Source organism: Cucurbita maxima, unplaced genomic scaffold (assembly GCF_002738345.1).
Source record: "Cucurbita maxima cultivar Rimu unplaced genomic scaffold, Cmax_1.0 Cma_Scf00020, whole genome shotgun sequence".
Lineage (NCBI taxonomy): Eukaryota > Viridiplantae > Streptophyta > Magnoliopsida > Cucurbitales > Cucurbitaceae > Cucurbita > Cucurbita maxima.
In genome coordinates, this window is record NW_019272036.1 from 804844 (window position 1) to 830615 (window position 25772).

The 25772-nt window shown below is 39.8% G+C and overlaps 4 protein-coding genes across 13 annotated transcripts in view; 3 read left to right on the plus strand and 1 right to left on the minus strand.

Annotated features, from left to right (window-relative positions):
• Positions 1 to 735, plus strand: part of LOC111494205 (cyclin-T1-5-like) — a 9461-nt gene extending 8726 nt beyond the window's left edge. For all 5 annotated transcript variants that reach the window (XR_002720148.1, XR_002720150.1, XR_002720149.1 and 2 more), the window contains one exon: positions 444 to 735. Coding sequence is in view for 1 of the 5 variants with exons in the window: in XM_023144089.1 (XP_022999857.1) it covers positions 444 to 475 (32 nt within the window). In the remaining 4 variants the exon portion in view is untranslated. The remainder of the gene's footprint in view (positions 1 to 443) is intronic.
• Positions 736 to 2336: 1601 nt separating this feature from the next.
• Positions 2337 to 9459, plus strand: LOC111494206 (chloride channel protein CLC-d-like). 4 transcript variants are annotated; one of them, XM_023144090.1, is made up of 12 exons: positions 3170 to 3340; positions 3471 to 3559; positions 4631 to 4771; positions 4850 to 4920; positions 4984 to 5063; positions 5138 to 5287; positions 5362 to 5421; positions 6842 to 6993; positions 7096 to 7230; positions 7983 to 8440; positions 9055 to 9116; positions 9357 to 9459. In XM_023144090.1, exons 1-10 carry the CDS (start codon positions 3248 to 3250, stop codon positions 8032 to 8034), a joined length of 1023 nt encoding a protein of 340 aa, XP_022999858.1. In that variant the 5' UTR covers positions 3170 to 3247; the 3' UTR covers positions 8035 to 8440; positions 9055 to 9116; positions 9357 to 9459. The 4 variants fall into 4 exon arrangements, with proteins under 4 accessions (XP_022999860.1, XP_022999858.1, XP_022999859.1 ...); XM_023144092.1 differs by lacking the exons at positions 9055 to 9116; positions 9357 to 9459 and adding an exon at positions 2337 to 2905 and having other exon boundaries at positions 3266 to 3340; positions 7983 to 8082; XM_023144091.1 differs by lacking the exons at positions 7983 to 8440; positions 9055 to 9116; positions 9357 to 9459 and adding an exon at positions 5492 to 5570 and having other exon boundaries at positions 7096 to 7227.
• Positions 9460 to 11404: 1945 nt separating this feature from the next.
• On the minus strand, positions 11405 to 12184 carry LOC111494208 (mavicyanin-like). Its single transcript, XM_023144094.1, has 2 exons — positions 11939 to 12184; positions 11405 to 11840 (listed from the first exon to the last, which is right to left on the minus strand). Exons 1-2 carry the CDS (start codon positions 12123 to 12125, stop codon positions 11500 to 11502), a joined length of 528 nt encoding a protein of 175 aa, XP_022999862.1. The 5' UTR covers positions 12126 to 12184; the 3' UTR covers positions 11405 to 11499.
• Positions 12185 to 18863: 6679 nt separating this feature from the next.
• LOC111494709 (protein TIME FOR COFFEE-like) lies at positions 18864 to 25658 on the plus strand. 3 transcript variants are annotated; one of them, XM_023144676.1, is made up of 12 exons: positions 18864 to 19384; positions 19484 to 19567; positions 19604 to 19903; positions 19998 to 20179; positions 20277 to 20544; positions 20629 to 21092; positions 21228 to 21317; positions 21425 to 21707; positions 21819 to 21885; positions 21998 to 22064; positions 22173 to 22541; positions 22641 to 25658. In XM_023144676.1, exons 1-12 carry the CDS (start codon positions 19282 to 19284, stop codon positions 25050 to 25052), a joined length of 4689 nt encoding a protein of 1562 aa, XP_023000444.1. In that variant the 5' UTR covers positions 18864 to 19281; the 3' UTR covers positions 25053 to 25658. The 3 variants fall into 3 exon arrangements, with proteins under 3 accessions (XP_023000444.1, XP_023000442.1, XP_023000443.1); XM_023144674.1 differs by having other exon boundaries at positions 19484 to 19903; XM_023144675.1 differs by having other exon boundaries at positions 19484 to 19903; positions 19998 to 20164.
• The last annotated feature ends 114 nt before the right edge of the window (positions 25659 to 25772 follow it).

Sequence of the window (25772 nt, forward strand, 5' to 3'; positions counted from 1 at the left end):
AAAAAAAAAAAAAAAAAAAAAAAAAAAAAAGTTTTACCATTCAAAGCTGTTCTAAAAGTTTTGAACAGAGTTAAAGATTATTTTGTAGTTGAAAATAACAATAACAATTTACAAGTCTTGGTTCAGTAGATAACAAATCTAACTCTTAAAATAGACCTATCGACCATGAAAATAAGCTACCAAAAAGTATATGAAAATAACTTGTTTACCCGTATTTGTTAAAACCAAAAACAAGATATTTTAGAACAATAATGGATATTGCATCATATGAATATAGTCTGTAATTGGGTTAGGTTTTTGCAAGGTTTGGTCTAAGTAAGGTATTTCACGGGTATACTTCTTTGTTTTACTCGTAATACATGAGCTTGTTCTTAATGTTTGTCTGTAAAAAAGAATGAACCAAGTTTTGACGTGGTTTGTTTTGCTTTCACGCAAAAATGCAGATGTGGCCCAGCAGTTGATGGAGCTGTTCTAAAGTGAAAGCTCGATTGGACGAAGCCTACATCTGGTGAAATTACACGGGAAACGTAACGTATTTGTTACTTTACGACACGTCTTAAATAGTTAAATCCTGACAGTCGCTTAGATTATAGTCACTGTGTTGGATGGATGGCTTAACATGAAAGGTTCCGAACCCCTTTCCATGTGCAAGACAGTGCTTTAGAAGTACAGTAGGAAGGCGTGTATTGAATTGGCAAACGGATGGTTATACGAAAAGGCTCATTTCTGGTCTGCTCTGTCTCTCCTTTAAATGTTATTGGCTTCTGATTCCTTCATTTTCTTTGAAGTCATTCAATCATACTCTGCAACGATGCCGATGCTGATGAAAATGAAGTCGATAGTGTCTTCAGCGGACGTATTAGAACAAATCAACGTAAACATATTTTACCTATCAAAAGGTAAAATGTCAATCCATCAGTTGCCAATAGTTCTAATCCTTGTTGCAGCAGAGTGGTGTCTGTTGATGCAAAACAGGTGAGATGATGGAACAAAAGGTGATTTATTCCAGCGAATTGGGCCAAAATGTACCAAAACCCATACAAAATAGAGAAATTGGGCAACAAAATATACTAAAAGTCCATACATAGCCCAGACCACGGCCTTTGAAAAGTCCTATGGAGTCTTTTGGTAGAGTGCAAGATTAATCGGTCTGGTTATGGTAACTAACTATCCGACTGCAGTTGGGCGATGCCATCGAAAGCCCGTTGTGTAATGATTTCTTTTGTTTAATTCAAGGTGAAAATATGAATGCAATGAGGTATCCGAACATCTAGACATGGGTCATCACTCCTTACCCTTTTCTTCCCATCTTTGTTTGAGTTTTACTTCCCATCTTTGTTTGAGTTATATGATCGGGATGGTGTAGTTGGAGCAACACACTGATAGACTTCTCAAGGTATCTGAACATCTAGACATGGTCATCACTCCTCACCATTTTCTTCCCATCTTTGTTTGAGTGATCGGGAGGGTGTAGTTGGAGCGACACACTAGTAGACTTCTCAAGGTATCCCGAACATCTAGACATGAGTCATCACTCCTTACCTTTTTCTTCCCATCTTTGTTTGAGTTCTACGGAGGGTGTAATTGGAGCGAGCATTACTTGCTGGCACACTGGCATTGGTGGTCTTTTTCGAGACCAATTGCTTGAGTTTTTACCTGCATGCCTAATCCTCTTCTAAGTCTCTTGAAAATGAGTGTAAATAAGCATCAAAATTTGAAGAGTTCGTTATTCTGTCCGAAGTTATACAAAAGAAAAACGTCGTTGATCTCAGTACTAAGATAATGTGTTGCATTTAGACACAACTTGTTCCTTTTATAATTGGTTACTTTTTTTTCCAAAAGAAAGTTGCAGCGGGACTTTAATGAATTTATCTGAATTTTTTCCATATTTTTCTCTTTAATGTGGAGAACATTATTCTTTAATTTTACGTTAGTTCTTCTTTTAGTTATTGGACTTCAAATTTATTTTTTTAATTTATAATCTTACAAAAAAAAATATATATATATATTGTAAAATTTCACCTTAGTTCGAGAGGAAAAATGTTTCTTTAGCTCGACAATATTTGCCAGCAAATTATTACTTTAAAAAAATTATATGTTTAATTTGACACTTAAAACTATATGTAAGAAAAGTTATGGTAATTCATAGAGTTAAAGGATGAATCTTACCACTTTAATTTATATACATATATATATATATATATATATATATATATATAAAGAAAAATGGAATCCTTTATTGATGGTACGTTGTGCATTATCCGAGTCAATATAAAAGTCTCCAAGTTCTTCTTACTTAGCAGTTGATTATTAGTATCAAAGTCTCCAACTCCTCCAACTTCAATCCCGTTTATTAGTATCTTGATTCGCGGTTGTCACAGATTCTCTCCTCACTTCATTTCCAACCCCCACCTAACTTTGAGTTTCTGGGTTTGATCGTCGTCAAAACTTGGGTTCATTTCAGCTGCCCTGGAATCGGAGCAGAATTGATCGACCATGTTGTCCAATCAAGGTTTTTAAAATGTCCGGAGAGGTTTCCATACCTTTGTAAAGAATGTTTCATTCTCCTCTTCAACTGATGTGGGATCTCACAATCTACCCCCTTTCGAAGCCCAACGTTCTCACCGACACTCTCATAAAGAATGTTTCATTTTCCCCCAACCGATGTGGGATCTCACAAAAAGTGCTACCATTCTTTATAAGGATGTGGAAATCTCCCCCTAGCAGACGCGTTTTAAAAACCTTGAGGGGAAGCCCGAAAGGGAAAGCCTAAAGAGGACAATATCTACTAGCATTGGGTCTGGGCTGTTACAATATTGGTGGGCGTTTGAAAGCATTTCTTTTGTTTAAATGAACAGGAATTGACATTCATGGTGTCCTTTTCTTCAGAACCCTAATTGGAAAGGTACAATTTGTAGATATGCTTTTCAAGTTTTGTCATTTTGTTTTCTTTTCATAATCTTGGGATATGATAGATATTTGGAAGCATTGGCTCTGTGGGAGGTGGATTGGCTTTAGGCAAGGAAGGGCCTCTTGGCCTCTTGTTCATAGTCTTATTGCTATTCCATACTTGTCTCGAACTTTGATGCATTAGCTGTTTGGTATCCATTTGAAATCGAGTCATTGTTCGATATCGTGATGTTCAACGCTCGCATACCGTCGGTTTTCTTATCTGAAAGCTCCAATATCATCAGGGTGTCCTGAATATATATAAATTCCTGCTTTGTTTGATCAATGAAACTCACACATGTCCTTTCCAAATCAGGGTGGATCTGGTAAATATCATCTCAATTCCAGGTGGTTACAAGTGTTCAGGAGTGACCGGGTTCATCGTGATCTTGTAAGTTGATTTTAGCATTTTAAGTGAACCGTCCTGTCCAAAACAGGCCATGATTTAACATTACTTTCTGCATGGTTTAATACACATATTGCCTAATTGTTCTCCTACTTTTTGGTTCACATTTTGAAAGGTGACCTGTGGGTGTGCAGCTGGAGTTGCTGCAACTTTTAGAGCTCCGGTTGGTGGTGTTTTATTTGCACTAGAAGAAGTAACATCTTGGTAAAACTCATTTCTTCCTCACAACATGCTTGGAGGCTGACTTTTGTGGTGATACTGTGTTTTTCTGCTATTTGTTAATTTATGAGGAAAGTAATCTTTTCATCCTTATAGTTTGGGTTTGTGAGATCCCACATCGGTTGGGGAGGATAACGAAACATTCTTTATAAGAGTGTGGCGTTTTAAAAACCTTGAGTGGAAGCATAAAAAGGAAAGCCCAAAGAGGACGATATCTGCTAGCGGTGGGCTTGGGCTGTTACAAATGGTATCAGATCCAGACACCGGGCGATGTACCGGCAAGGAGGCTAAGCCCTAAAGGGGGTGGACATAAGGCAGTGTGCTAGCAAGGACGTTGGGTTCCAAAGAGGCTAGATTGGGGGGGGTCCCACATCGCTTGGAGAAGGGAACAAATGCCAGCGAGGACACTAGGCCTCGAAGGGGGTGGATTGTGAGATCACACATCGGTTAGGGAGGAGGAGAACGAAGCATTTTTTATAAGGGTGTGGAAACCTCTCCCTAGCAGATGCGTTTTAAAACTTTAAGGGGAAGCCCGAAAAGGAAAGCCCAAAGAGGACAATATTTTCTAGCGGTGGGCTTGAGCTATTACAAGCGGTATCAGAACCAGACACTGGGCGATGTGTCAGCGAGGAGGCTAAGCCCTGACAGGGGGTGGACGCGAGAGGGTGTGCCAGCAAGGACGCTGGGCCCCAAAAGGGAGTAGATTGGGGGGTCCTACATCGGTTGGAGAGGAGAACGAAACATTCTTTATAAGGGTGTGGAAGCCTCTCCCTAGCAGACGCGTTTTAAAAATCTCGAGGGGAAGTCCGAAAGGGAAAGCCAAAAAAGAACAATATCTGCTAGTGGTAGGTTGGGCTATTACAGTGTCAGAGTCAAAGCAATCGAACTTGTTAGCTCGAGGGATCAAGTGAAAAAGAAAAACAATCGAACTTGCTTTTATATCTTCGCATATTATTGGTTGTACTTTCGAGTACGTAGAGCCCTTAGGGTATGATGAGTATTAACATTATTGACTTGAGAAATTTACATATTTGAATTTTGTATACGACAACGAAGGTGGAAGAGTCAACTTTTGTGGCGTGTGTTCTTTACTTCTGCTGTGGTGGCTGTGGTGGTGCGTCCAGCTATGGGATGGTGTAAGAGTGGAAAGTGTGGACATTTTGGTTCAGGTGGTTTCATAATATGGGACATATCAGAGTAAGGTTCATAATCCATTCATCCCTTCCCTGCCTATTTCTCCTTCAAATTCATCTTTGCTGATGGCTAACTTTTTAGTGGCCAAGAGGACTACTATTTTGGTGAGCTGTTGCCCATGGCTGTGATTGGGGTCATTGGAGGCTTATTGGGTTAGTATTTTTAGCCATATCTTTTTAGTTGGCAACTAGTTTTTATGTTCACTATTCTACTAGGAGCACTATTCAACCAGCTTACTCTTTACATGACTTACTGGCGTCGAAACCATTTGCACAAGAACGGGAACGGAGTCAAGGTACGCAAACGTTTAATGATTCCTCTTTTACATCAATTTCAGATTCAAACCACTTTTTTCTCGAAAATTTTCAGATCATTGAGGTTGGTCTCATATCAGTATTAACGTCTATTATCTCGTTCGGACTACCACTTCTAAGGCAATGCACTCCATGCCCCAAACCTGATCCTGAACTGGGTAATGAATGCCCAAGGCCTCCTGGGATGTATGGGAATTATGTTAACGTAAGAATCAGTATTGGTTATCTTTTGTTCTTTTAGCATGAAAATTTGGCTGTTTATTACTGTTCTTTTTTCAGTTTTATTGCAGTAAGGACAATGAATACAATGATCTTGCGACCATCTTCTTCAACACTCAGGTTTTTCTTTTTTTTCTGTCTTCAAATTTTATTTTACCATCTTGTTTTAGCTGTAAATTTATTTTTACAGGATGATGCCGTAAGGAATTTGTTCAGTGCAAAAACAATGCATGAGTTCAGTGCGCAGAGTTATTCACGTAGTTTAAGGCGTAGTTTTCTTCTTTGTTGACATGCTCATTTATTGTCCTGTCTCATATTTTCATTCTCGTAACGGAAAACTGTAACAGCCCAAGTCCATCACTAGTAGATATTGTCTTCTTTGAACTTTTCCTTTCGAGTTTTCCCTCAAGGCTTTTAACACGCATCTGCTAGGGAGAGGTTTCCACACCCTTATAATGAATGCTTCGTTCTTCTCCTCAACCGATGTAGGATCTCGCAATCCACCCCCCTTCGGTGCCCAACGTTCTTGCTGGCACACCGCTCCGTGTCCACCCCTCTTCGTGGTTCAGCCTCCTCACTAACACATCGCCCGGTGTCTGGCTCTGATACCATTTAAAAATTGATTTGTAGCATACTCGATCAAACGGGTGATTTTCTCGCCTACTACAGATCCCATACTACCCCCCATAAACTGAAAATCCATAATCCCAATTGCTATGGGAATACCGTTTAATTTACCTGTGCCTGTTTGAATAGCCTCAGTTAATCCTGTCTTTATTTGATAAGAATCAATACGATCTTTATAAGGTTCCTCCTCCGAATGAAATTCAATGGGATCCAAAGAGACCATGTCTTCATCCATAGGGTCCCAAGTACCTGGATCAATCAAAAGTTCGATTCTATCTGAACTACTCATTTTCAAATGGTATCCACATTGTTCACAAATATTCATTTTGGATTTAAAATATTTCTTATTAAATAACGGCCCAAGCTCACCGCTAGTAAATATTGTCCTCTCTAGGTTTCCCCTTTTGGGCTTCCCCTCAAAATTTTTAAAACGCATCTGCTAGGGAGAGGTTTCTACACTCTTATAAAGAATGCTTCATTCTCCTCCTCACCCGATGTGAGATTTCACAATCCACCCCCTTCAGAGCCCAGTGTCCTTGTTGGCACACCGCTTCATGTCCACCCCCTTTGGAGCTTAGCCTCCTCGCTGGCACATCGCTCGATGTCTAGCTCTAATACCACTTGTAACGGCTCAAGCCCACCGCTAGCAGATATTGTCCTTTTAGGGTTTTCCCTTTCGGACTTTCCCTCAAGGTTTTTAAAATGCGTTTGCTAGGGAGAGGTTTCCACACCCTTATAAAGAATGTTCTATTCTCCTCCCTAACCAATGTTGGATGTGGGCTTGGGCCGTTACATAAACCTCCTTTCTTTTTATAACCGATAAAGATAGGATCGCTAATTGGTGCTGCTACCTTTTGAAGAACTTAATTATATGATGTTTTATGATGATCTGTCCACTCTGCTTATTTTTCAGGTTATGTTTTATACCTTAGCAGTCGTGACGTTTGGTACTGCGGTTCCTGCCGGTCAGTTTGTTCCTGGTATAATGATTGGTTCTACATATGGACGTTTGGTTGGCAAGTTTGTGGTTAGTTTCTACAGGAAACCCAACATTGAAGAGGGAACGTGAGTCTATATATTCTTAGTTTAGGGTAACACGAACCAAAAGTAATCGTTAGCAACTGTACTTAATCGTGCTCGTTCTTCCAAATCTTACTGGTTTTGTAGATATGCTTTGTTGGGTGCTGAATCTTTTCTAGGTGGTTCTATGCGAATGACAGTGTCTCTGTGTGTCATCGTGGTTGAAATTTCAAATAATTTGAAATTTTTACCTCTCATCATGCTTGTCCTTCTCATTTCAAGGTATTCTCCTATTCATCAATGCACGTGAAAGTTGCTTAGGTTGGGTTATGGAGTCTGCTGCTTATTTATAGCTTACTATATATACCCTTAGGCAGTGCTTTGAAAATGTACTCTGCATTCTCTGTATCAATATAAGTGTTAACGGCCCAAGCCCACTGCTAACAGATATTGTCCTCTTTTGGGCTTTCCCTTTCGGGATTTCCCTCAAGACTTTAAAACGTGTTTACTAGAGAAAGGTTCCAACACCCTTATAAAGGGTGCTTCGTTTTCCTCCAATGTGAGATATCACAATCCACCCCCCTTCAGGGCCCAGCGTCCTCGCTGGCACTCGTTCCCTACTCCAATCGATGTGGGACCCTACCAAATTCACCCTCCTTCGGGGCCTAGCGTCCTTGCTGGCACACCGCCTCGTGTCTCCCCCTTCGGGGGACAACCTCCTCACTGGCACATAGTCCCAGTGTCTAGCTCTGATACCATTTGTAACGGCCTAAGCCCATTGCTATCAGATATTGTCTTCTTTGGGCTTTCCCTTTCAAGCTTCCCCTCAAGACTTTAAAACGCATCTACTAGGGAAAGGTTTCCATACCCTTATAAAGGGTGCTTCGGTCTCCTCCTCAACCAATGTGGGATATCACAATAAGCCTCTAACTAATATTCCTCCTTGTATTTTCTCTCTCCTGTTGTTTGTGTTCATCTAAATCGAGTGTATGTTGTTGTGCGATCCTAACAGCTTATTCATATGAACACTTCAGGCTGTTGGCGATGTCTTCAATGAAGGCCTATATGAAGAGCAGGCTCAATTGAAGGGTATTCCATTACTGGAATCAAGACCAAAGTACCAGATGCGGAAAATTACAGCAAAAGGGGCCTGTGGAAAAAGGGTGACCTTCACTTATTCTTGAAACTCTTATCACTGTATAATTTAGTACCACGTATTATCCAAGCAATGATGTTTCATTAACTATTCTTCCTCACCGACACGTTGTGTTCTCTATTCGAAGGTTGTCTCCTTCCCCCGTGTTGTTAAGGTTGCTGATATTGTTAGTATTTTACGGAGCAACCGACATAATGGCTTTCCTGTGAGCATAGCTAAATTCTTTTTTTTCTCCTCGTATATTCGCCTTTTCTTAAGGTTGTGCTTCTTTGCCCCTGAGGTGATTGAGTACTCTAGAAATGGAGAAACACGTGTCATTGGACTGATGCTTAGAAGGTATAGTGTGAAGGACAAGCCACCTTTCTTTTGGGGGTGGGCTAGATGATATATGTGTGAGATCTCATATCAATTGGAGAGAGAAACGAGTGCTAGTGAGGACGTTGGATCTCAAATGGAGGTGGATTGTGAGATCCCACATCAGTTGGAGAAGGGAACGAAGCGCTCTTTATAAGTGTGTGGAAACCTCTCACTATCAGACTCGTTTTAAATACCTTGAGGAAGTCCTAATGGGAAAACCCAAAAAGGACAATATCTGCTAGCGATGGGCTTGAGCCGTTACAAATGGTATCAGAGCTAGACATTGAGCGATGTGTCAGCGAGGAGGCTGAATCCCAAAGGGGGTGGACACGAGGTGGTGTGTCAGTAAAGACGTTGGGCCCCAAAGGGGAATGGATTGTGAGATTCCATATCGGTTGGGGAGGAGAACAAAACATTCTTTATAAGGGTGCTTCATTATAAGGGTGTGAAAATCTCTCCCTAGCCCGAAAAGGAAAGCTCAAAGAGGATAATGTTTGCTAGCGGTGGACTCGGGCTGTTACAATATGATTCAAGCATACCATAAATCCTAACGATATCTTTGTTGATGCAGCTACTTGTTAGGACTTCTGCAGTCTAAAGTAGATTTTTAGCATAGTTCTTTGCCTTCAGATCCAAGAGGATCCATACAAAGCAGGTGAATAGAAACTTGATTCAAGATCAAATGATGGGTATCCTCACTTTTTTCATTAAGTTCTTAAATATCCTTTGAACTTCAGGCACAATTTCAGTGAATTTGTGAAGCCTGCTTCCAGTAAAGGCATTTCTATTGATGATATTCATCTTAGTTCAGAAGACTTGTTAATAAATTTATTTGCTTCATAGTTTCATCTAGTTTTGTTATTCACTCAAAATGTTGCATCTTCCAATGGCCTAGGTGTATAATCTTTTCCGACAACTAGGTTTGAGACACGTGTTTGTTGTCCCCCGTCCATCGAATGTGGTTGGTTTGATAACTCGAAAGGATTAGTTGATAGAGGTAGTATGTCAACCTTACCACATTTTAATATTTCAAATGCACGAGGTTGTATGTTAACAAGATACGATCACCTCTATGCAGGATAGCGAAGATTCGGATGCGGCGGAGCTACAATCCGACGAGTGTAAGGTCTCTGACTCTCTATGATGCTTTACTTGCCTACCAAAACAAATATTTACAACAGGAATACTTTGGTCATTGAGAAATCTGTGACATAGGTATCCCAAAAGGTTCTAGTTTCCATCTTTGCCCTAAACAGATATTGGGTTGAAATAAAACTCGTAAAAGAACACATCTACTTTGACCTATATGTCTATTTGTGAGATCCCACGTTGATTGGAGAGAGGAACGAGTGCCAATGAGGACACTGGGCACTGAAGGGAGGTGGATTGTGAGACCTCATATTGGTTGGGGAGGAGAACAAAACATTCCTTATAAGGGTATGGAAACCTCTCCCTAATAGATGCGTCTGAGAGGAATCCAGAAAAAGAAAGCCCAAAGAGGACATTATTTTCTAGTAGTGGGCTTGGGCTGTTACAAATGATATCATAGCCAGACACCGAGCGGTATGCCAGGGAGGAACGTTGGGCCCCGAATGGGGTGGATTGTGAGATTCCACATCGGTCTGGGAGGAGAACGAAACATTCTTTATAAGGGTGTGGAAGCTCTCTGTAACAGACGCATTTTAAAAATCTTGAGGGGAGACCCGAAAGAAAAATCCTAAAGAAGATAATATTTGTCAGTGGTAGACTTGAACTATTACAAATGGTATTTGAACCAAACACTATGCGGTGTGCCAGCGAGACTGATAGCCGCGAAGGAGGGTGGATTGTAAGATCCCACACTAATTGGAGATAGGAACGAGTGCTAGCAAGAACGCTGGGTCCCGAAGGAAGTGGATTGTGAGGTCCCACATCGGTTGGGGAGGAAAACAAAACATTTTTTATAAGTCAAACACCGGACGGTGTACCAGCAAGGACACTAGCCACGAAGGAGGGTGGATTGTGAGATTCCACATTGATTGAAGAGAGGAACGAGTGCCAACGAGGAGTTGGGTCCCGAAAGAGGTGAATTATGAGATCCCACATTGGTTGGTGAGGGTGGACACCAGGCAGTGTGCTAGCGAGGACGTTGGGCCCCAAAGGGGTGAATTGTGAGATCCCACGTAGGTTGGGGAGGAGAATGAAACATCCTTTATAAGGGTGTGGAAATCTCTCCATAGCAGACGAGTTTAAAAAACCTTGAGAGGAAGCTCGAAAGAGAACCTAAAAAGGACAATATCTACTGGTGGTGGACTTAGGTTGTTACACTATTATTTCACAATACTTCCTAGAATGTGATGAAACATGCTTAAGAAACTATAGTCGCTGGCAAAACGTGTTTGTTTAGCGTGTCAAACGTAGTTATATATAGAAATCGTAGCAAATATAAATTTCATCAATCCTAACTAGTTAATGTTAACATTGTAACAATGGCAGAGCTCATCGTCCAGATCGAAGAATACATACCCATAGGGACGTGGAGAGGCCACTTCTCAAAGGACTTCTGGTGAACAACACAGACAACTGATAAGAATCATAAAGCAGCTCTGCTATTACTTTAATCTTCCCATTATGTACCTGCAACATTGTATTGTATCATAGAACGTAAAGATAGAAAAATGGCTGAGGTAAGCTCTTGGAATACTGCACACTGAACTTTATAGGAAAGATATCAGATGTGTTAGAAGACGAAGACGAAGACGGGGACGGGGACGGATGTGGCCAAATTTTTGGGAAGCTCTGGGTGAAATTATCCGTGGTAGATAAATAAATAAGGTCAGGAACGATTGGGTCTGCTCCTAAGAGTGAAAGACTATGAGTAAAAAAATGACAAAAATAGCCTTTAAAATTAATATCTTTCAATCTAATTAACCCTAAACTAGTTGGGATGCTAAGACCATTTTCGTCATTTCCAAATTACAAAATGTTCAAAATTAAAAAAAAAAAAAAAAAAAAAAGCATAGAACAAAAAGAGCGCAAGGCCAAGAAGGGTCTCAATCTTAAGCTACAACAGAGAACAGCAAAGCCAAGAGCGCAAGGCCACCGCCGAGACGACTGGCAGCACCGCTAGGTGCCGGTGCAGGGGTAGGTATTACAAGCGGGACAGAGGGCGACGGAACTACAGCGGCGGAAGTATGGCGCTGCACATTGATGTCAACCTTCTGGCCGGCCTGGCAGTGGCCGGGAAAGCCGCAGACGAAAAAATGATGGCCTCTGGTTGTAATAGCGATGGTGTCGTTGCCGGACGTGTGGGTCTCCAGAGGCGCCGAGACATTGCAGGATTTGTACATAGCATGCGTCACTCTCATCACGTTGTGAAATTGGGGGTTGTACTCAAATACTGAAAAAAAAAAAAAAAAAAAAAAAAATTTTTTTTCCAAATATTCAAACTTCTTATTAACTACAATTAAAAAAGTATAATCTTCATCGGAAACTTACCGACAGCGTCGCCGACCTGGAAAGTCTTGGTAGCAGCCCACTGCTTGTAGTCAACACCGCCGATGATAGTCCATCCAGCAGCGTCTCCGACCTTATAAACCGTCGCAGCTGCTAGCTCTGGTCCCATCGTTATGACAACAAACACCGCCGCCATCAGCGCCGCCACTCTCTCCGCCGCAAAACCCATTTTCCGTCGGTTATCCTCTCTCAAATTTCTCTCCGCTCAAAAGAAATTTTGATGGATAGAGTTAAAAAGACAGTAACTTTCTTTGTTAATTTATATACTCTGTTTTACAAAATTTTATTTATTTATTTTACAAAAAAAAATTAATTTTCTGTTTAGGGGTGGACCCATTTTGGGCATTGGATCTTAGAATTTAAGCAATTTTTTTTTAAAGGAAAAAAGTAATTTATATCCTTAAATTTTGGGATTAATTTAAATTTAAAATTAATAACGATATCAATTAAAATTATTTTCAATAAAATTAAATAAAAATAATTATAAATATTTAATTAAGAGTCATTTAACTTTTAACCATATTTGTGGTCGCTTAATCACAATTTATTTACAGTAAGAGAATCATTTTTAATTAAGGCAATTGATTTTTTCGCAATAAATTAAAAGAGAAAATTTTATGGGTTTAATAATTTTGACTTTAGGAGAATAAGAATACGATACCATATGTCTTTTTTCCTTTACTAAACTTTTTGTGGGACCATTAATTGTTGGAGTTGAAGACCTTCCAATGAAAGAATACAAGGTTCGGGTCGAGGAACTAAATCGTTCATAGGTAGCGTATCATACAAATCGAATACAAAGTCGTTTCTTGTAAGATCCCACATGGGCTGTTGGAGGGAGTAACGAAACATTCTTTATAAATGTATGGATTTCTCTCCCCGACCTGTTTTAGATAATATCAACTAGCAGTAGGCTTTAGTTGTTACAAATGGTACTAGAGACAGACAACAAACAGTGTGCAAGCAAGCACGTTCGGCCCCCAAGGAAGGTGGATTGTGAGGTCCCATTTGTGAGACTAATGGTAATGTCTTAAATCAGAGTAATGGTAATGTCTCAAAGTAGATAATATTTGCTAGCAGTTGACTGTAAGACTAACCATGATATATAACGGACTAAATCAGAGAATATTTGTTAATAATGACTTGTTTACATTTATTTAATAAAAGATCTGTCGGTTTTTTTCTTTAAAACGAGTATCGTTTTTACACCAATTTGGTGGTGGTTCGTTTTTTTATGATTCAATTTATTGGGATGTTGTTTAGATATGATGTGTCTTTAAGTTAGAGCAACAATTAATTAGACTTTTAGAGGTTGCTTTTTGCTTAACATTTTTCTTTTAATCTGAATTTTTTGAGAATATTTGATCGACGTCTCTCGTCACTATCACCATAATTTGGTGAACAATTATTATCATCTATTACGTTCATTCGCTATGAAATGATGATAAACGAGTTAGATTTCAAATTACTTGTAACAGTAGACCAATCATCGATCTATATTAATTAAAAGCGATGATGAATTTATTTATTTTTTTAAATCAGAATTTAGTTGGTTTATAAAAAAACAAAATTTTTCCAATTTAGTGTTTTGCTCAACAATTAAGCAATGAGATCAGTGTGTCTTTAATGAAATAATCACGACAATAAATAAATAAATATATATATATATATATATCAAATAATTTTGTAATAAATATTTTCTATTTTTTAATATAATGTTTATTTAAAAAAAAAAGAACTATAGATGTGAACCTAAGCTATCTTTATAGTCCTAGCAGGGCTTCTGGCCAGCATGAACCTTGAGTGAAGTTGTGAATGATGTGAAAATCTCTCTTTAACAGACCATTTTAAAATCTTTAGGGGAAGCTTTGAAGGGAAAGTTTAGCGGTGTGGTATGTTACACAATCTCACAAAAATATCGTTCTCGACCCCTGACACTTTAAAACATAAATTAATATTTAATTTGAGCCAATAAAAGGCGAGCCAGCTTGATTATTAGTTGATCAAGCAAACTATTTGATTGAACCTGAGTATGGTCAACAAGTGCCTTAGTGCATGCAAGTGGTGGTCTCGGTATGTCCAAACAAAGTCTAGACATGTTTTATTTTATGAGACAATATTTTATCAATTTCTAATTGGTCCGAGATATGCTTGAAAAATGACTAAAAAGGTATTGACAAATGAGATGAAGAGAGAGGATTTTGAAAGGATAAGATTGGGATAAAGATGGGTTGTGTTGGATGATGAAAGTCCCACATCGACTAATTTAAGGAATGATCATGGGTTTATAAGTGAGGAATACTAACTCCATTGTTATGAGGCCTTTTGGGAAGCCCAAAGCAAAGCTATGAGAGCTTATGCTCAAAGTGGACAATATCATACCATTGTGGAGAGTCGTGTTCGTCTAACATGGTATCAGAGTCATGCCTTAAACTTAGCCGTGTCAATAGATTGACAAATCCTTAAATGTCGAACAAAGGACTCCATGGAGTCAAGCCTCCTCGAAGGTACGAAGGCAGTCAAAAATGACTAAGACTCCAAAGGAGTCGAGCCTCGATTAAGGGGAGGCGTGCTTTGTTCGAGGGAAGGTGTTGGATGATGAAAGTCCCACATCGGTTAATTTAGGGAATGGTCATGGGTTTATAATCTCTCCATTGACTTTTCAAGTAAGTTTCTAGAATTTATAATGTAATGAACCGACATGTCGGCTTTGTCACAAAGAGTTGTGGCCCATCAAAAACAGGATTGAGACTGGTTTAGGGCCCATATGGCTCTCACAATCTTGCCCTAAGCCCAGATTGATGGAGATAAGATGGTCTTGGCAGAGGTAACAATGGTGAAATTCCCATCTTGCCCCTTTCACTCACTCTAACGGTCTTCGTTCGAACATTACTTGGCTACATATCGATATTGTGAGATTCCACATCGGTTGGAGAAGATAACGAAACATTCATTATGAATGAACTAATTTTATTTATTTTAATACAAAACTATACAATTAATAAGTTATATAAGAATGTTATTTATTTAATATAGTTTTGACTTTATTTATTTATTTGTTTTGTTTTGTTATCTAAATTGATTGATTAGTCAAAATGTTGAAATAAATTTATTGACAACATTGTGTTACCCATAATAGGATGGTTGCCAATTCCAACTTAAAATCATATCCAATTATTCCATTTAAACACAAATGTTATATGATTTTCATCAAATTTATAATTTATAAATATGACTTTAAGCATTAAAATTAATCTTTATGATGGGTTAAAATTCTCGAAATTTTATCAAATCATAAAAATAAAAATACGCCAAATATACAAACATTAGTAATTTAATATTTATTCTAAAAAATAATAATACGACATCAAAGGTGTTTACATGACCCGAGAACTCGACCAACCCAAATTGTTGAATCTAAGTTATAAAAAGGTTGTGGGCTGTTACAAATGATATAGAGTCAAGCATCGAGTAGTGTGTCTGCGAAAATGCTGAGCCTTCAAAGGGTGAATTGTGAGATCTCATTATAGATTGGATTGTGAGGAGACAATATTGGTTTAGACTATTATAGATTATATTGAATCTACTCCTGAGTTGCTATTTTTTTTTTAGTTAAGTCATAACTAACTCGATTTTTAGAGTTATAATCAATTTGATTTTTAAAATTATTATAAAAATTAAAAATATTTGACAATATTATAATTTATGAATATTTATTTAATGAGATTTTAATTATTAATTAAAAAATAATAATAAATAACATGCCGTGATCCAAAAGTTAAAAAACGCAACACCAGGTGTTGTTGTAATGAAAAGACCGTCCACTGGTTAATCGACACGTGTCGTCACATTTAGAAGAGAACCTTTATTAAAAAAGTCCTCAGTAGATAACACCCAACTACCCTACTTTCCCCCCTTAGTCGCACGTGGCCATACCGACGTGGCACACTCACACGCGCGCGAGGATTGATCATAAAGATTTATTTTATAAATAAATAAATAATATATTTTTAAAATTTTCTATTTTATTTTGTTTTGATTGAGGTCGTGAATGGGGCTTGTCGAGTGCCACCACTCAATTTTTTAATTTTTATATTAATAAAAGAATTCGCTAATTTTGTTTTAAAGTAAAAAATTCATTAATAATGACAAAGTTAGGTTTCAAAAATATATAATTTTTCCAAAATATTCCAAAACTATTATAATGCCTAAATTATTAATCCAAATTATTGTATTGGAATTACAAAACAAAGTAGATATTTTAAAGTATTTTTTTTATTTATTTTGAAAAATGTTTACTTTTTATTTTGTTAATAAATTTATTGTAAAACAATCTATTTACAATTTTGTAATCAATTTTTATTAACTTTTATGTATTATAAGATATTGTTAAATTAAAGTTAGGATAGTGCAGATTATAATATAATAATAATAATAATTAATTTTTCTTTTTTAATTGAAAATGTCAAAAATGTTAATATAAAATCTAATTTTATATTTTAAAGTTTAAAATTATTTAATTCATAAGGCATATGCTTGATGCTTATTATTATTATTATTATTATTATTATTATTTGGTTATATCGATACATTATTTAATATTAATAATAGTTTGAATTGTTTTCTTCCCTCCAATGACGTAACATGATAGATGTACAAGATCCAGTTTTTATAATATTATATGATTAATATTAAATAAATCCAAATATCTTATTTTATTTGTTAATTAATAATAATTTTACTTCTTATTTTTTATAATCTAATTTTGCAAATTCTTTTATTACAATAGAAATTTATGAGAAGTTAATAAATTATTCTAAAAATAGTATGTTGTATCAATATTAATTATTTAAAAATGAAATGAAAGTTAATATCTACCCTAGAATTTACTTAAAAGAATCTATTGTCCATATATATTTACAAATAATCTTAATAATAATATATTTTGTTAATTTTTGAAATACATAAAAATAATTATTTTTATTGAATGATCCAATGAATAAATTTTATTTATTTTAATTTTTATATCCATAAAATATAATCTGACCTATTTGTTAATCAAAGTTTTGAATATTATTCAATTAAATGAGGGAAAAAAAAAAGCATATTCCCAAAATTAAATATTGAATGGAGCGTGTGATTATTATAATAATTTATTAGATAATATTATTAAAAAGAAAAAAAGGAAATAAAATAATAAATTGTCAGAGTCTGTTTGTTTATTTATTTATTTATTTTTGGCTTTTAAAAGGCTAAAAACATGGATGTCAATTAGTGAAGGCTTATTAGAGTAAGGTGGTGGTGACGGCTAGGGTTACGCAGACGGTTACAAAGACTGCCACGTAGGTGCTAACAGACAAATTGGAGATTAAAAAATAAAATAAAATAATGGTGGGGCCCATCTGAGCCTTTTCCGGTGGGGTCTAATGTTTCCTACGTGGCTGCTCTCCCCTCACACATATTTTATTTATTTTTATTGAGCAATGCTAAAATTCGCGTATGTTGATATATAAAAATCTCACAGATGGGCATGGATGTTTAGTATCATTCCACGTTGCGAAATGATACAGGGCTGTGCGAGTGGGTTTGCGTGACAGACGTGTGTAGTTATCGCGGCTATGATAATGTATTAGATATTTAGTTATTTACCCGCATGTGAGCACGGGAAATGGATGAAGATCCGAGGTGGGTGCTTATGTAGCAAGCGGAGTAGAATATACCCAATCATAAAATGACACGTGTCGATTCTTTTTTTAAAATTTTTGGTGTTGGTTGGTCTTTTTTTGGGTTTAGGGTTTAAATATATTCTTAATTATTACGGCGAATACTGGAATTTGACCGATAGATGAGAGAGAAAAAAGAAATAAATAATTTAAAAGGTGGGACCGAGAACACGTCATCATATGATGCCACGTAAGGCGAACGTGACAATAGGCTAAGAGAGGGAAGGAAAATTATTAATATAATAAGAGCATCCAAGTGGGGCCCATGGGTTCTCGGAAATTCCGCGACCGTGACTCGAGTTTCGGAACGACGGCCGTGCGATGGGAACAATCCGACGGTGAAAGCACGGCGCGCTGATCGACACGGGAGGGACCCGACCTGTTTGGTTCGATGCCAGCTCGGCGTCAATTTTAATTAAATTTAATTGTTTTTAATAAAATGGGAGAAGGTGGCTACGTCAGATAGTAATCCAACGGCGGTGGATGATTAGGGAGATGAGAGAGATCGGGACGGTTGATTTTTTGTGGTTCTCACGTGGCCCCCACTAATGAATTTTCGAAATATCGACAATTTAATCTCATCCGTCATATATATATATATATATATATATTAAAAAAAAAAAAAGGAATGAAAACGTGGAAACCGAATAATGAAAGTTGACCGGTTGGAACGATATTTTATGCGGCCACCTAGATTCGTTGCGATCGTGGTGTTGCTTTTACCAACGTCTTCGCTACCGGGTATAGCCAGTCATCAGTGATCACACCTTGTGGAAAAATTCAAGGACCCCTAAAACTAGCCAGTCATCTCTCTCTCTCTCTCATCAATATATCTGAGTTCAGGGGGAACGAATTTTAAAAAAAGGCAATTAATTTTTTTAATTTTTTATTTTATTTATTACACACTGAAATTAATAAAAAGGAAGAAAATTAGAAAAGCGGTAGCGAGAGTAAATATGAAAGCTTGGAAAGGAAGAAAAGAGTGTGACACGTTGCTATTTCATGATAAAGTATGGGTCCCACCGCTGCCCATTCTACTCAACGCCTAGGATTTTGCCATGTTGGCTTTTGGTAAAATCGTGGCCACTGAATCTGTTGGGTAGGGACGGTGTGGATGTCTTGGCGTTTTGGGAGGCTTAATCTTAGCCGTCCAGAGAAGTTTTGCTTTAGTGAAATAGACCCAGGGGAAAGGATCATGCATTACAGAGTTAGAGAGAGAGAAGCAGAGACAGAGAAGGGAGAGGACTAACACGCTCCAGATAAAAGAGATTGAAAGCAGATTAGATAAGCGAAAAGCTACCATTTTTCTTCATCTTCCTCTTCTTGTTCTTCATCTTCTTCGTCTGCTGCAGATAGATAGGCTTCTTTAGTGGAGGAATCTATTTATTCTTTGTTCTTCTTCTTTCATTTCTCTACCGGTTTTTTAGCCGGGGGAGGGGAGGGGAGGGGAGGGAGGGAGGTAGGAAACGAATCTGTAATTTCTGGAGTTTCCTCTCGTTCCCCGGCGATTTTTTTCCGTCGGGGTTCTTTTTGTTCTTGTGGTGAGAGATGAGATTAGTTTTTTGGTATAGTTGATTCGGTGGAAGGGAGAAGGAATTAGATATGGATAGGAATAGAGAAGCTAGAAGGACGACGACGAACATGGCGGCATCCAACGGCCTATCTAGACGGAGATACAGGAGTAGTAGTCTTCGTGACTCTCCAGGTCTTAATTTTCTCAGATCTAACTCTCCGATGATGATGAGTTATAACCGCCATTCTTTTTTTTCTTTCTTGATTTTGATTTGTGTTTGTTTTTGTGTAGAGGACGATGGACCGCTCGAGTTGCAGGATACGGTGAGATTGAGAGATCGAGGAAGCGGGAAGAAAGATCGAGATCGAGACAGGGATAGAGACAGAGATCGAGACAGGGATAGAGATAGAGATAGAGATCGGCTTAGCAGGAGCAAGAGGAGGAGAGCTGATAGATTGATTCATGGCGGTAACAATAGGGAAGATGGAGGGGAAGATAGTTCTGAGGAGAGTGTAAATGACGAAGAGGACGATGAAGACGACGATGGCGGTGGTGCTGCTGGAGCTTCCGTCAGAATGCTTCCTCCGAATCCGGCGACAAATTTGAACCATCGGAAAAGTTATCCACCGGCGAAGAGTTTTAGAGCGGCACCGTCGTGGAAGCCCGCGGATGAGATGATTGGTGTGTCGGTACCGAGAAAAGCCCGTTCAGGTATATAATCGGCTGGATAGATTTCTCTGCCCTAGGTCAAGGAGATTCTGACGGTTTCTTTCTGGTTTTGTGTTTGTTTGTTTGTTTGTTTCAGCCTCCACGAAGCGGTCTCATGAATGTTGGCCAGCAGCGGCAGGCGGCGGAATGGTTACAGAGGCCATTCGCCGGCAGGCTTCGACATCGCCAGTGAGGCCACCAAGTCTTACAGCAATGGCGACGCTTCTTCAGCCGCCAGCCTCGCCGTCTTCTTCCAATGCTTCGGTGAGGAAGAAGCTGGTCGGTCTTTGGTCTTACTTCTACTCCGTTTATATCTTTTCTGATTCTTTTTTGGGGATATAAGGGGTGGTATCTGATAAGCCGTCTGCTGTTGTAGAAGCAAGCCGGGCCTAAACTCCGGCCGCCCAAATCCTCCTCAAAGCCATCTTCCATGGCTCAAGACGAGATCGAGATCGAGATTGCTGAAGTCTTGTACGGCATGATGAGACAGCCTCAAGCCCCTCCAAAACAAGTAGCCGATTCCATGAAGTTTGATCCCAAATCCGCCATGGATGCCAAATCCAGAGTTTCATCGCCCATTTCTAACCCCTCTTCAGCTTTGCCTCAGAATTCCAGCTCCTCTGTCACTCCGATATCAGCCACTGGTGAGTTTTGTTGTTTTTATGGTTATTTCTTTGTGAAAGGGTCTGAAATCAATATTTCATAATTATCCGATGAGAAATTTGCAGCACCCAAGAGGAAGCGACCGCGTCCTGTGAAGTACGACGATGAGAACATGGTGGCTTTCAGTCTTCGGAATAGCCCTGTTTCGTCGACAGCCAAGCCTGAAGCAGCCGATCAACCAACCAACACCGATATACCTTCAACAAATGTGGATAAAGTTTCTGGATCTGCTGGTGAAAATGGAGTTGTTTCAAACGAATCTGGAAATTCCCAGGCCTTACCAGCAACTTCTGAGTCCCATCCAGAAGCCCTGAAGGTGAATACAGCCAGTGTCATGTCCAATTCCAAGCCATTGACTGAAGAATCAGAAGGCAAAGTTATGGGTACAAATAAGGAAGAATCCCAATCGCCCCTGAAGGAATCAAACGGCCATAGATTGGAAGACAAGCGAGAGGATACGACAGCAACCAAATCGTCCACCTTTGACGTTGATAACCAGCGGGATGATAAATACAAGATAGATCTGATGGTGAAGATAATCTTTTTCTTCTTCTTCTTCTTCTTCTTCTTCTTCTTCTTTTACATCATTAAGAAAACATCCCCAGTCAAGTTTTTGTATTTTTATATGGAAATTAGAGTTTTTCTTCTTTCCTGTGTTGTACAGGCTCCTCCACTACGAGCTTCACCAGAAAGGGATGGAGAGATTGATTTTGTGGCCGTAGATGCTAAACCAATGGTCATAGATGCGGACACGGTAAGCGGGCCACCCTCACTTTCTCCTGCCCACTTGCTTGATAGCTATGGCCCATGTTGGAATTAATTGTTTATATAATCTTGTTTGGCTTGCTTGCATTTATGTAGGAAATGAAACCTCTGATAAAGGAAGAAGACAAAGGAACAACCAGACTTGGGACTAAAGAAGTTGTGAACGTGGAGTCCAAAGCAATTGCAGTTGAGGAAGGTGATGATTCAAAGAAGCCCATTGTTTGCAAAGATGGAAAGGTTGACCTTCAACTTGATTTAGAGAAAACAACTGGCAGAGATTGTGCCACTGCAAATGTTGTGGATGCCAACAAGTTCCCCCAGTATGTTCTGAAACATCCACCGCCGCAACCGGGCTCCGAGAAGGCTGGATCTGGTGCTTGTAAGTGCCACTTTTCGAATCCCAGCACCTCCATCCTTTCCTCACTCTCCTTATCTGGTTTGGTTCAAAAGTGGTTGCTGATTCAATGTTGTTTTTTTACTTTATGTTCAGCTCAAGCGAGCTCCCTTCCTTTGCCCATGTCTCTACCTGGCTGGCCAAGTGGGTTGCCTCCTATGGGGTACGGTCACACAATCTGGATTATTTGGATCCTTACAGAACTTTTTATCAGTATATATTGGTGTTTTCCTTTTGTTCTACTCCATTGGAATGACAATGTATTGTTTTAGCAGATATGTGGCTCCTCTGCCAGGAGTTGTGTCGGTGGATGGAAGCGCTTTGCCTACTGCAGCCATGCAGGTAGACGTTTCTGCGTTAGTCTAAATGTTCTTCTTTATACTTCTTCTACCGTTGTTTTGTTGTGGGTCTATTCAATTCCTAAATCTCTCGTCGTTTGGCTTTTAACAGCCGCCAAATTTGCTTTTCCATCAACCCCGGCTGAAGAGGTGTGCGACGCATTTCTACATTGCTCGGAATATATTGTATCATCAGCAAATTGCGAGGATGAATCCATTCTGGCCGGCAGCAGCAGGTTCGGCTTCCTTGTTTGGGCCCAAGCATGGTAATCTCAGCATTGTGCCCTCTGCAGATGTGCAAGGAAATCTACCGAAAAACGGGAAAAATGCAATGCTGGATAAGGGCCAGAGTCTCGGAATGTTTTCGGGTCATGCTGGGAAGGATAGGGGCTCTCAGGCTGTTAATGTTGGTGATGGTGCTCAGAGAAAGCAAATTTTACTTCAGCAAGCTCTACCACCGGGAGCGCCTAGTAATATCCTGGTATAACTTTTTCTACACAATTATTTCTGTTGGCTGTATGGTATGAGATGAGATTTTCTGTTTTATATGCTGAATTTGGCGTTGTGTGTTCGATTTCAGCATGGCCCTGCTTTTATTCTGCCTTTGAGTCAGCAGCAGCAGGCAGCTGTAGCCACTTCTGTTCGGCCTGTTTCTGTGAAGTCTCCTCCTCCTAGTGGGAATGCCAATGGCAGTGTGGTTTCAAATTCTTCCTCTGTTAGTACCTCAGCTGTGGCAGCCATTGCCGCACCGGCAATGAGTTTCAACTATTCGGGCGTGCCTGGCAATGAACCACAATATTTAGCCATTTTGCAGAACAATGGATATACATACCCAATTCCAGCGCACGTCGGTGCACCGCCGCCATATAGAGGAACCCACACTCATTCTATGCCGTTCTTCAATGGGTCGTTTTATTCTTCCCAAATGCTTCATCCTTCGCAGCTTCAGCAGCAGCAACCACCTCCTCAGTCTCACCCTCATCAACAGGGCCTTCAGAATGCTAATGCTGCTGCTGCTGCTGCCGCCAATGGTTCCTCGTCGTCTCAAAAGAACCTATCGAATCAGCAGCAGAGGCCACATGGGAGCACTGTCAGTGGGAACTTTCAAGGCTTTCCTGCCTCCAGAAATCAGCCATCTCATTCACAGCAGCAGAATCATGCCTCTCATCAAACTAGGCCACTCGAGTCTGAGATTGGTGGTGAAGATAGCCCGTCGACTGCTGATAGTCGAATGAATCTCGCCAATCTGAGTGTCTATGGTCCAAATTTTCCAATGCCAATGCATACTCCTAATTTTGCTTTGATGACTCCTGCTTCAATGGCGGCTGCAGGTGGTGGGGCACCAAATGACAAGAAACAGCAGCCACAACAACAGCCGCAGGGTCCTAAAGGTCTGGAACCATCTCAAACTATTGCTTTGTCCTTTGCTCCTCCCAATGGGGCACCATCTGCTCCCGGCCTCGACCTTTCATCCATATCACCAAATCATCCTATATTTCAAAGTATTCCTGAGATCACCAGGCAAGGGTATCAACACTTTATGGCTGCAGCTGCAGCTGCACAGGCTGCTCAGCAGAAAAAGATTCTTCGTGTAGCCGAAGAAGGAAAAACTGTGCATACATCTGCTGCAGAGGATGAGAGGAAGAACATGTCTGTGAAGGCTTCTCCAACTGTTGGACAGTCCATTGCCTTCTCTAGAACTGATTTAGCCGAGTCCACAATTCCGGCTGGGGCTGCTCTTGTTGACAGCTCTGCAAGAACTCTTAGAACTTCAGGTTCCGTTATGCCCTCTACAATGAGCACTGTAAATATGTGTGGTTCTCAGCATCCACTGCAGCGAAGTCGTCAGCAGCAGCAGCAGCAGCAGCAGCAGCAACAACAACAGATGATTCAGCTTCAAAAGCAACAGCAATATGCAGCTGCAGTGACAAGGACTAAAACATCGGCGACAAGTAATGGCAATGTCTATGCTGAGCACCCTCCTACATCCATGGCTGCCAAGTTTCCTAATGCATTGTCTTCTTTTTCTCAAAATCTTGTCCCAAGTAACAGCAACAGTCCTGCTCAATCTCCTCAGTGGAAGAATTCTGTAAGAACCACCACCTCTTCTCAAGTTCCAACCCCCTCTCTGTCTTCGTCAAATACATCATCCATCAAAAATCTTCCCCAACAGCAGGGCCGTCCGCAGCAAAACCACTCTCAGATCTCTTTTGCAGCTAACCAAAAATCTACCACACAATCACAAGGGCAGCAACCTGCTAGCAGTAATCAGTCACCATCTCCGGGAATGATCGGTTCACCAACTAATTCTTCGATGTCAAAGGGTGCCGGTGGAAGCCCGCGGACAGCTACTTCCAGTTCCATGGGCCATAAAGTTGGTCAATCTTCTTCTTTATCATCACAGCAGACAAAGAATCCTACATCTATGCCCCCCCAGAAGTCGTCTCCTGTTGGTGGGAGAAATGTTACGTCAATTCTTGGCAATAACCAAGTGGCCTCTTCAAATTCTGGAACTAAATTATCCCAACATCCACAGTCACAACAGCAACAGCAACAGCAACATTTGGCGAAGCAAACATTGCAGCAAGCTCAGCTGCTCTTCCCTTACATGCAGGCTCAATTTCCCCATTCAAGTAGCACTGCCACTGCTTCGCCTTCACATTCAAGACGTCGTCCAGAGCAGCAAGCACAGGGCTCGGGAGGAACATCCTCCAATGGAATGCTATCTCTTGTCCACCCTGTTACAATCGGAGGCACCACCACTACTGATCCTGCCAAGGCTGTTGCTGCTGCAGCAGCAGCTGCAGCTAATGCAGCTAATATGAAAGCTGTTGGTGGCTTACCTACACAAGCTATTCTCCATCCTGCTCAGTTTGCTACTACACAGTCCTCTGGTAATCCTCATCAGCTTGTACCTGCAGGTTTTCCTTACGTGCATACTGCTGCAGTGCAAGTGAAATCAACAGAGCAAAAACAACCTGCGGGTGGGTAGAGAATTACGAATGGTGTCTCTTGCCCTATAAAATAACAACGGGCATCTATCTGATAGCCAGCCAGCGAGCCAGCTTGAGAAGAAATGCAAGTTCAAATAGCTAAGCAGCAGCAATCTGAATGCTCGTCGGACTTCGAACCCCACGATTTTGGGAAAGCTGTGAGAGGAAGTGGGAAAATAGTCCACCATCTGAGAATGCTTCAGGTCTAGGCTGTTCAGTTTATCTGTCCAGGTTGATGTTTTAATGGTCTGATGAACACATGGTTGGTCTGAATGGGGAGAGGAAAGGAAATACAAAGAAAAGAAGCTTGATGAAACAAAGGGGCAACACAACACAGCATTCTGTAAAGTGCTTTACAATGATGGAATGGTGGAGAGGAAAAGCGGGTGGTGGGCTGTAATGGAGGTTTTTCTTCTTAGAAATCTGATTTCATTACCTTTTTGAGGTTCATTTCTCTTTGTAAGAGCTTTTAGAACAGCATCATCTTTAACATATAATATGTGCAGTGAAGGAGGAGGAGGAGGAGGGTGTAGTTGTATATGTTTGGCACATATAAATGGGTAGCCCTCACATTTTTTGATAAAAAACTTCCTTTAATTTTCTTCCTTGGTTGTTTTCTTTTCACTGACCCTTCAATCATTCATTTTCTTGAAGTCTTTAAATCTGAATTTGTTAGAGATAAGAAGATGATGATGGGTGGAAGAGGCGGCAGAGCTGGA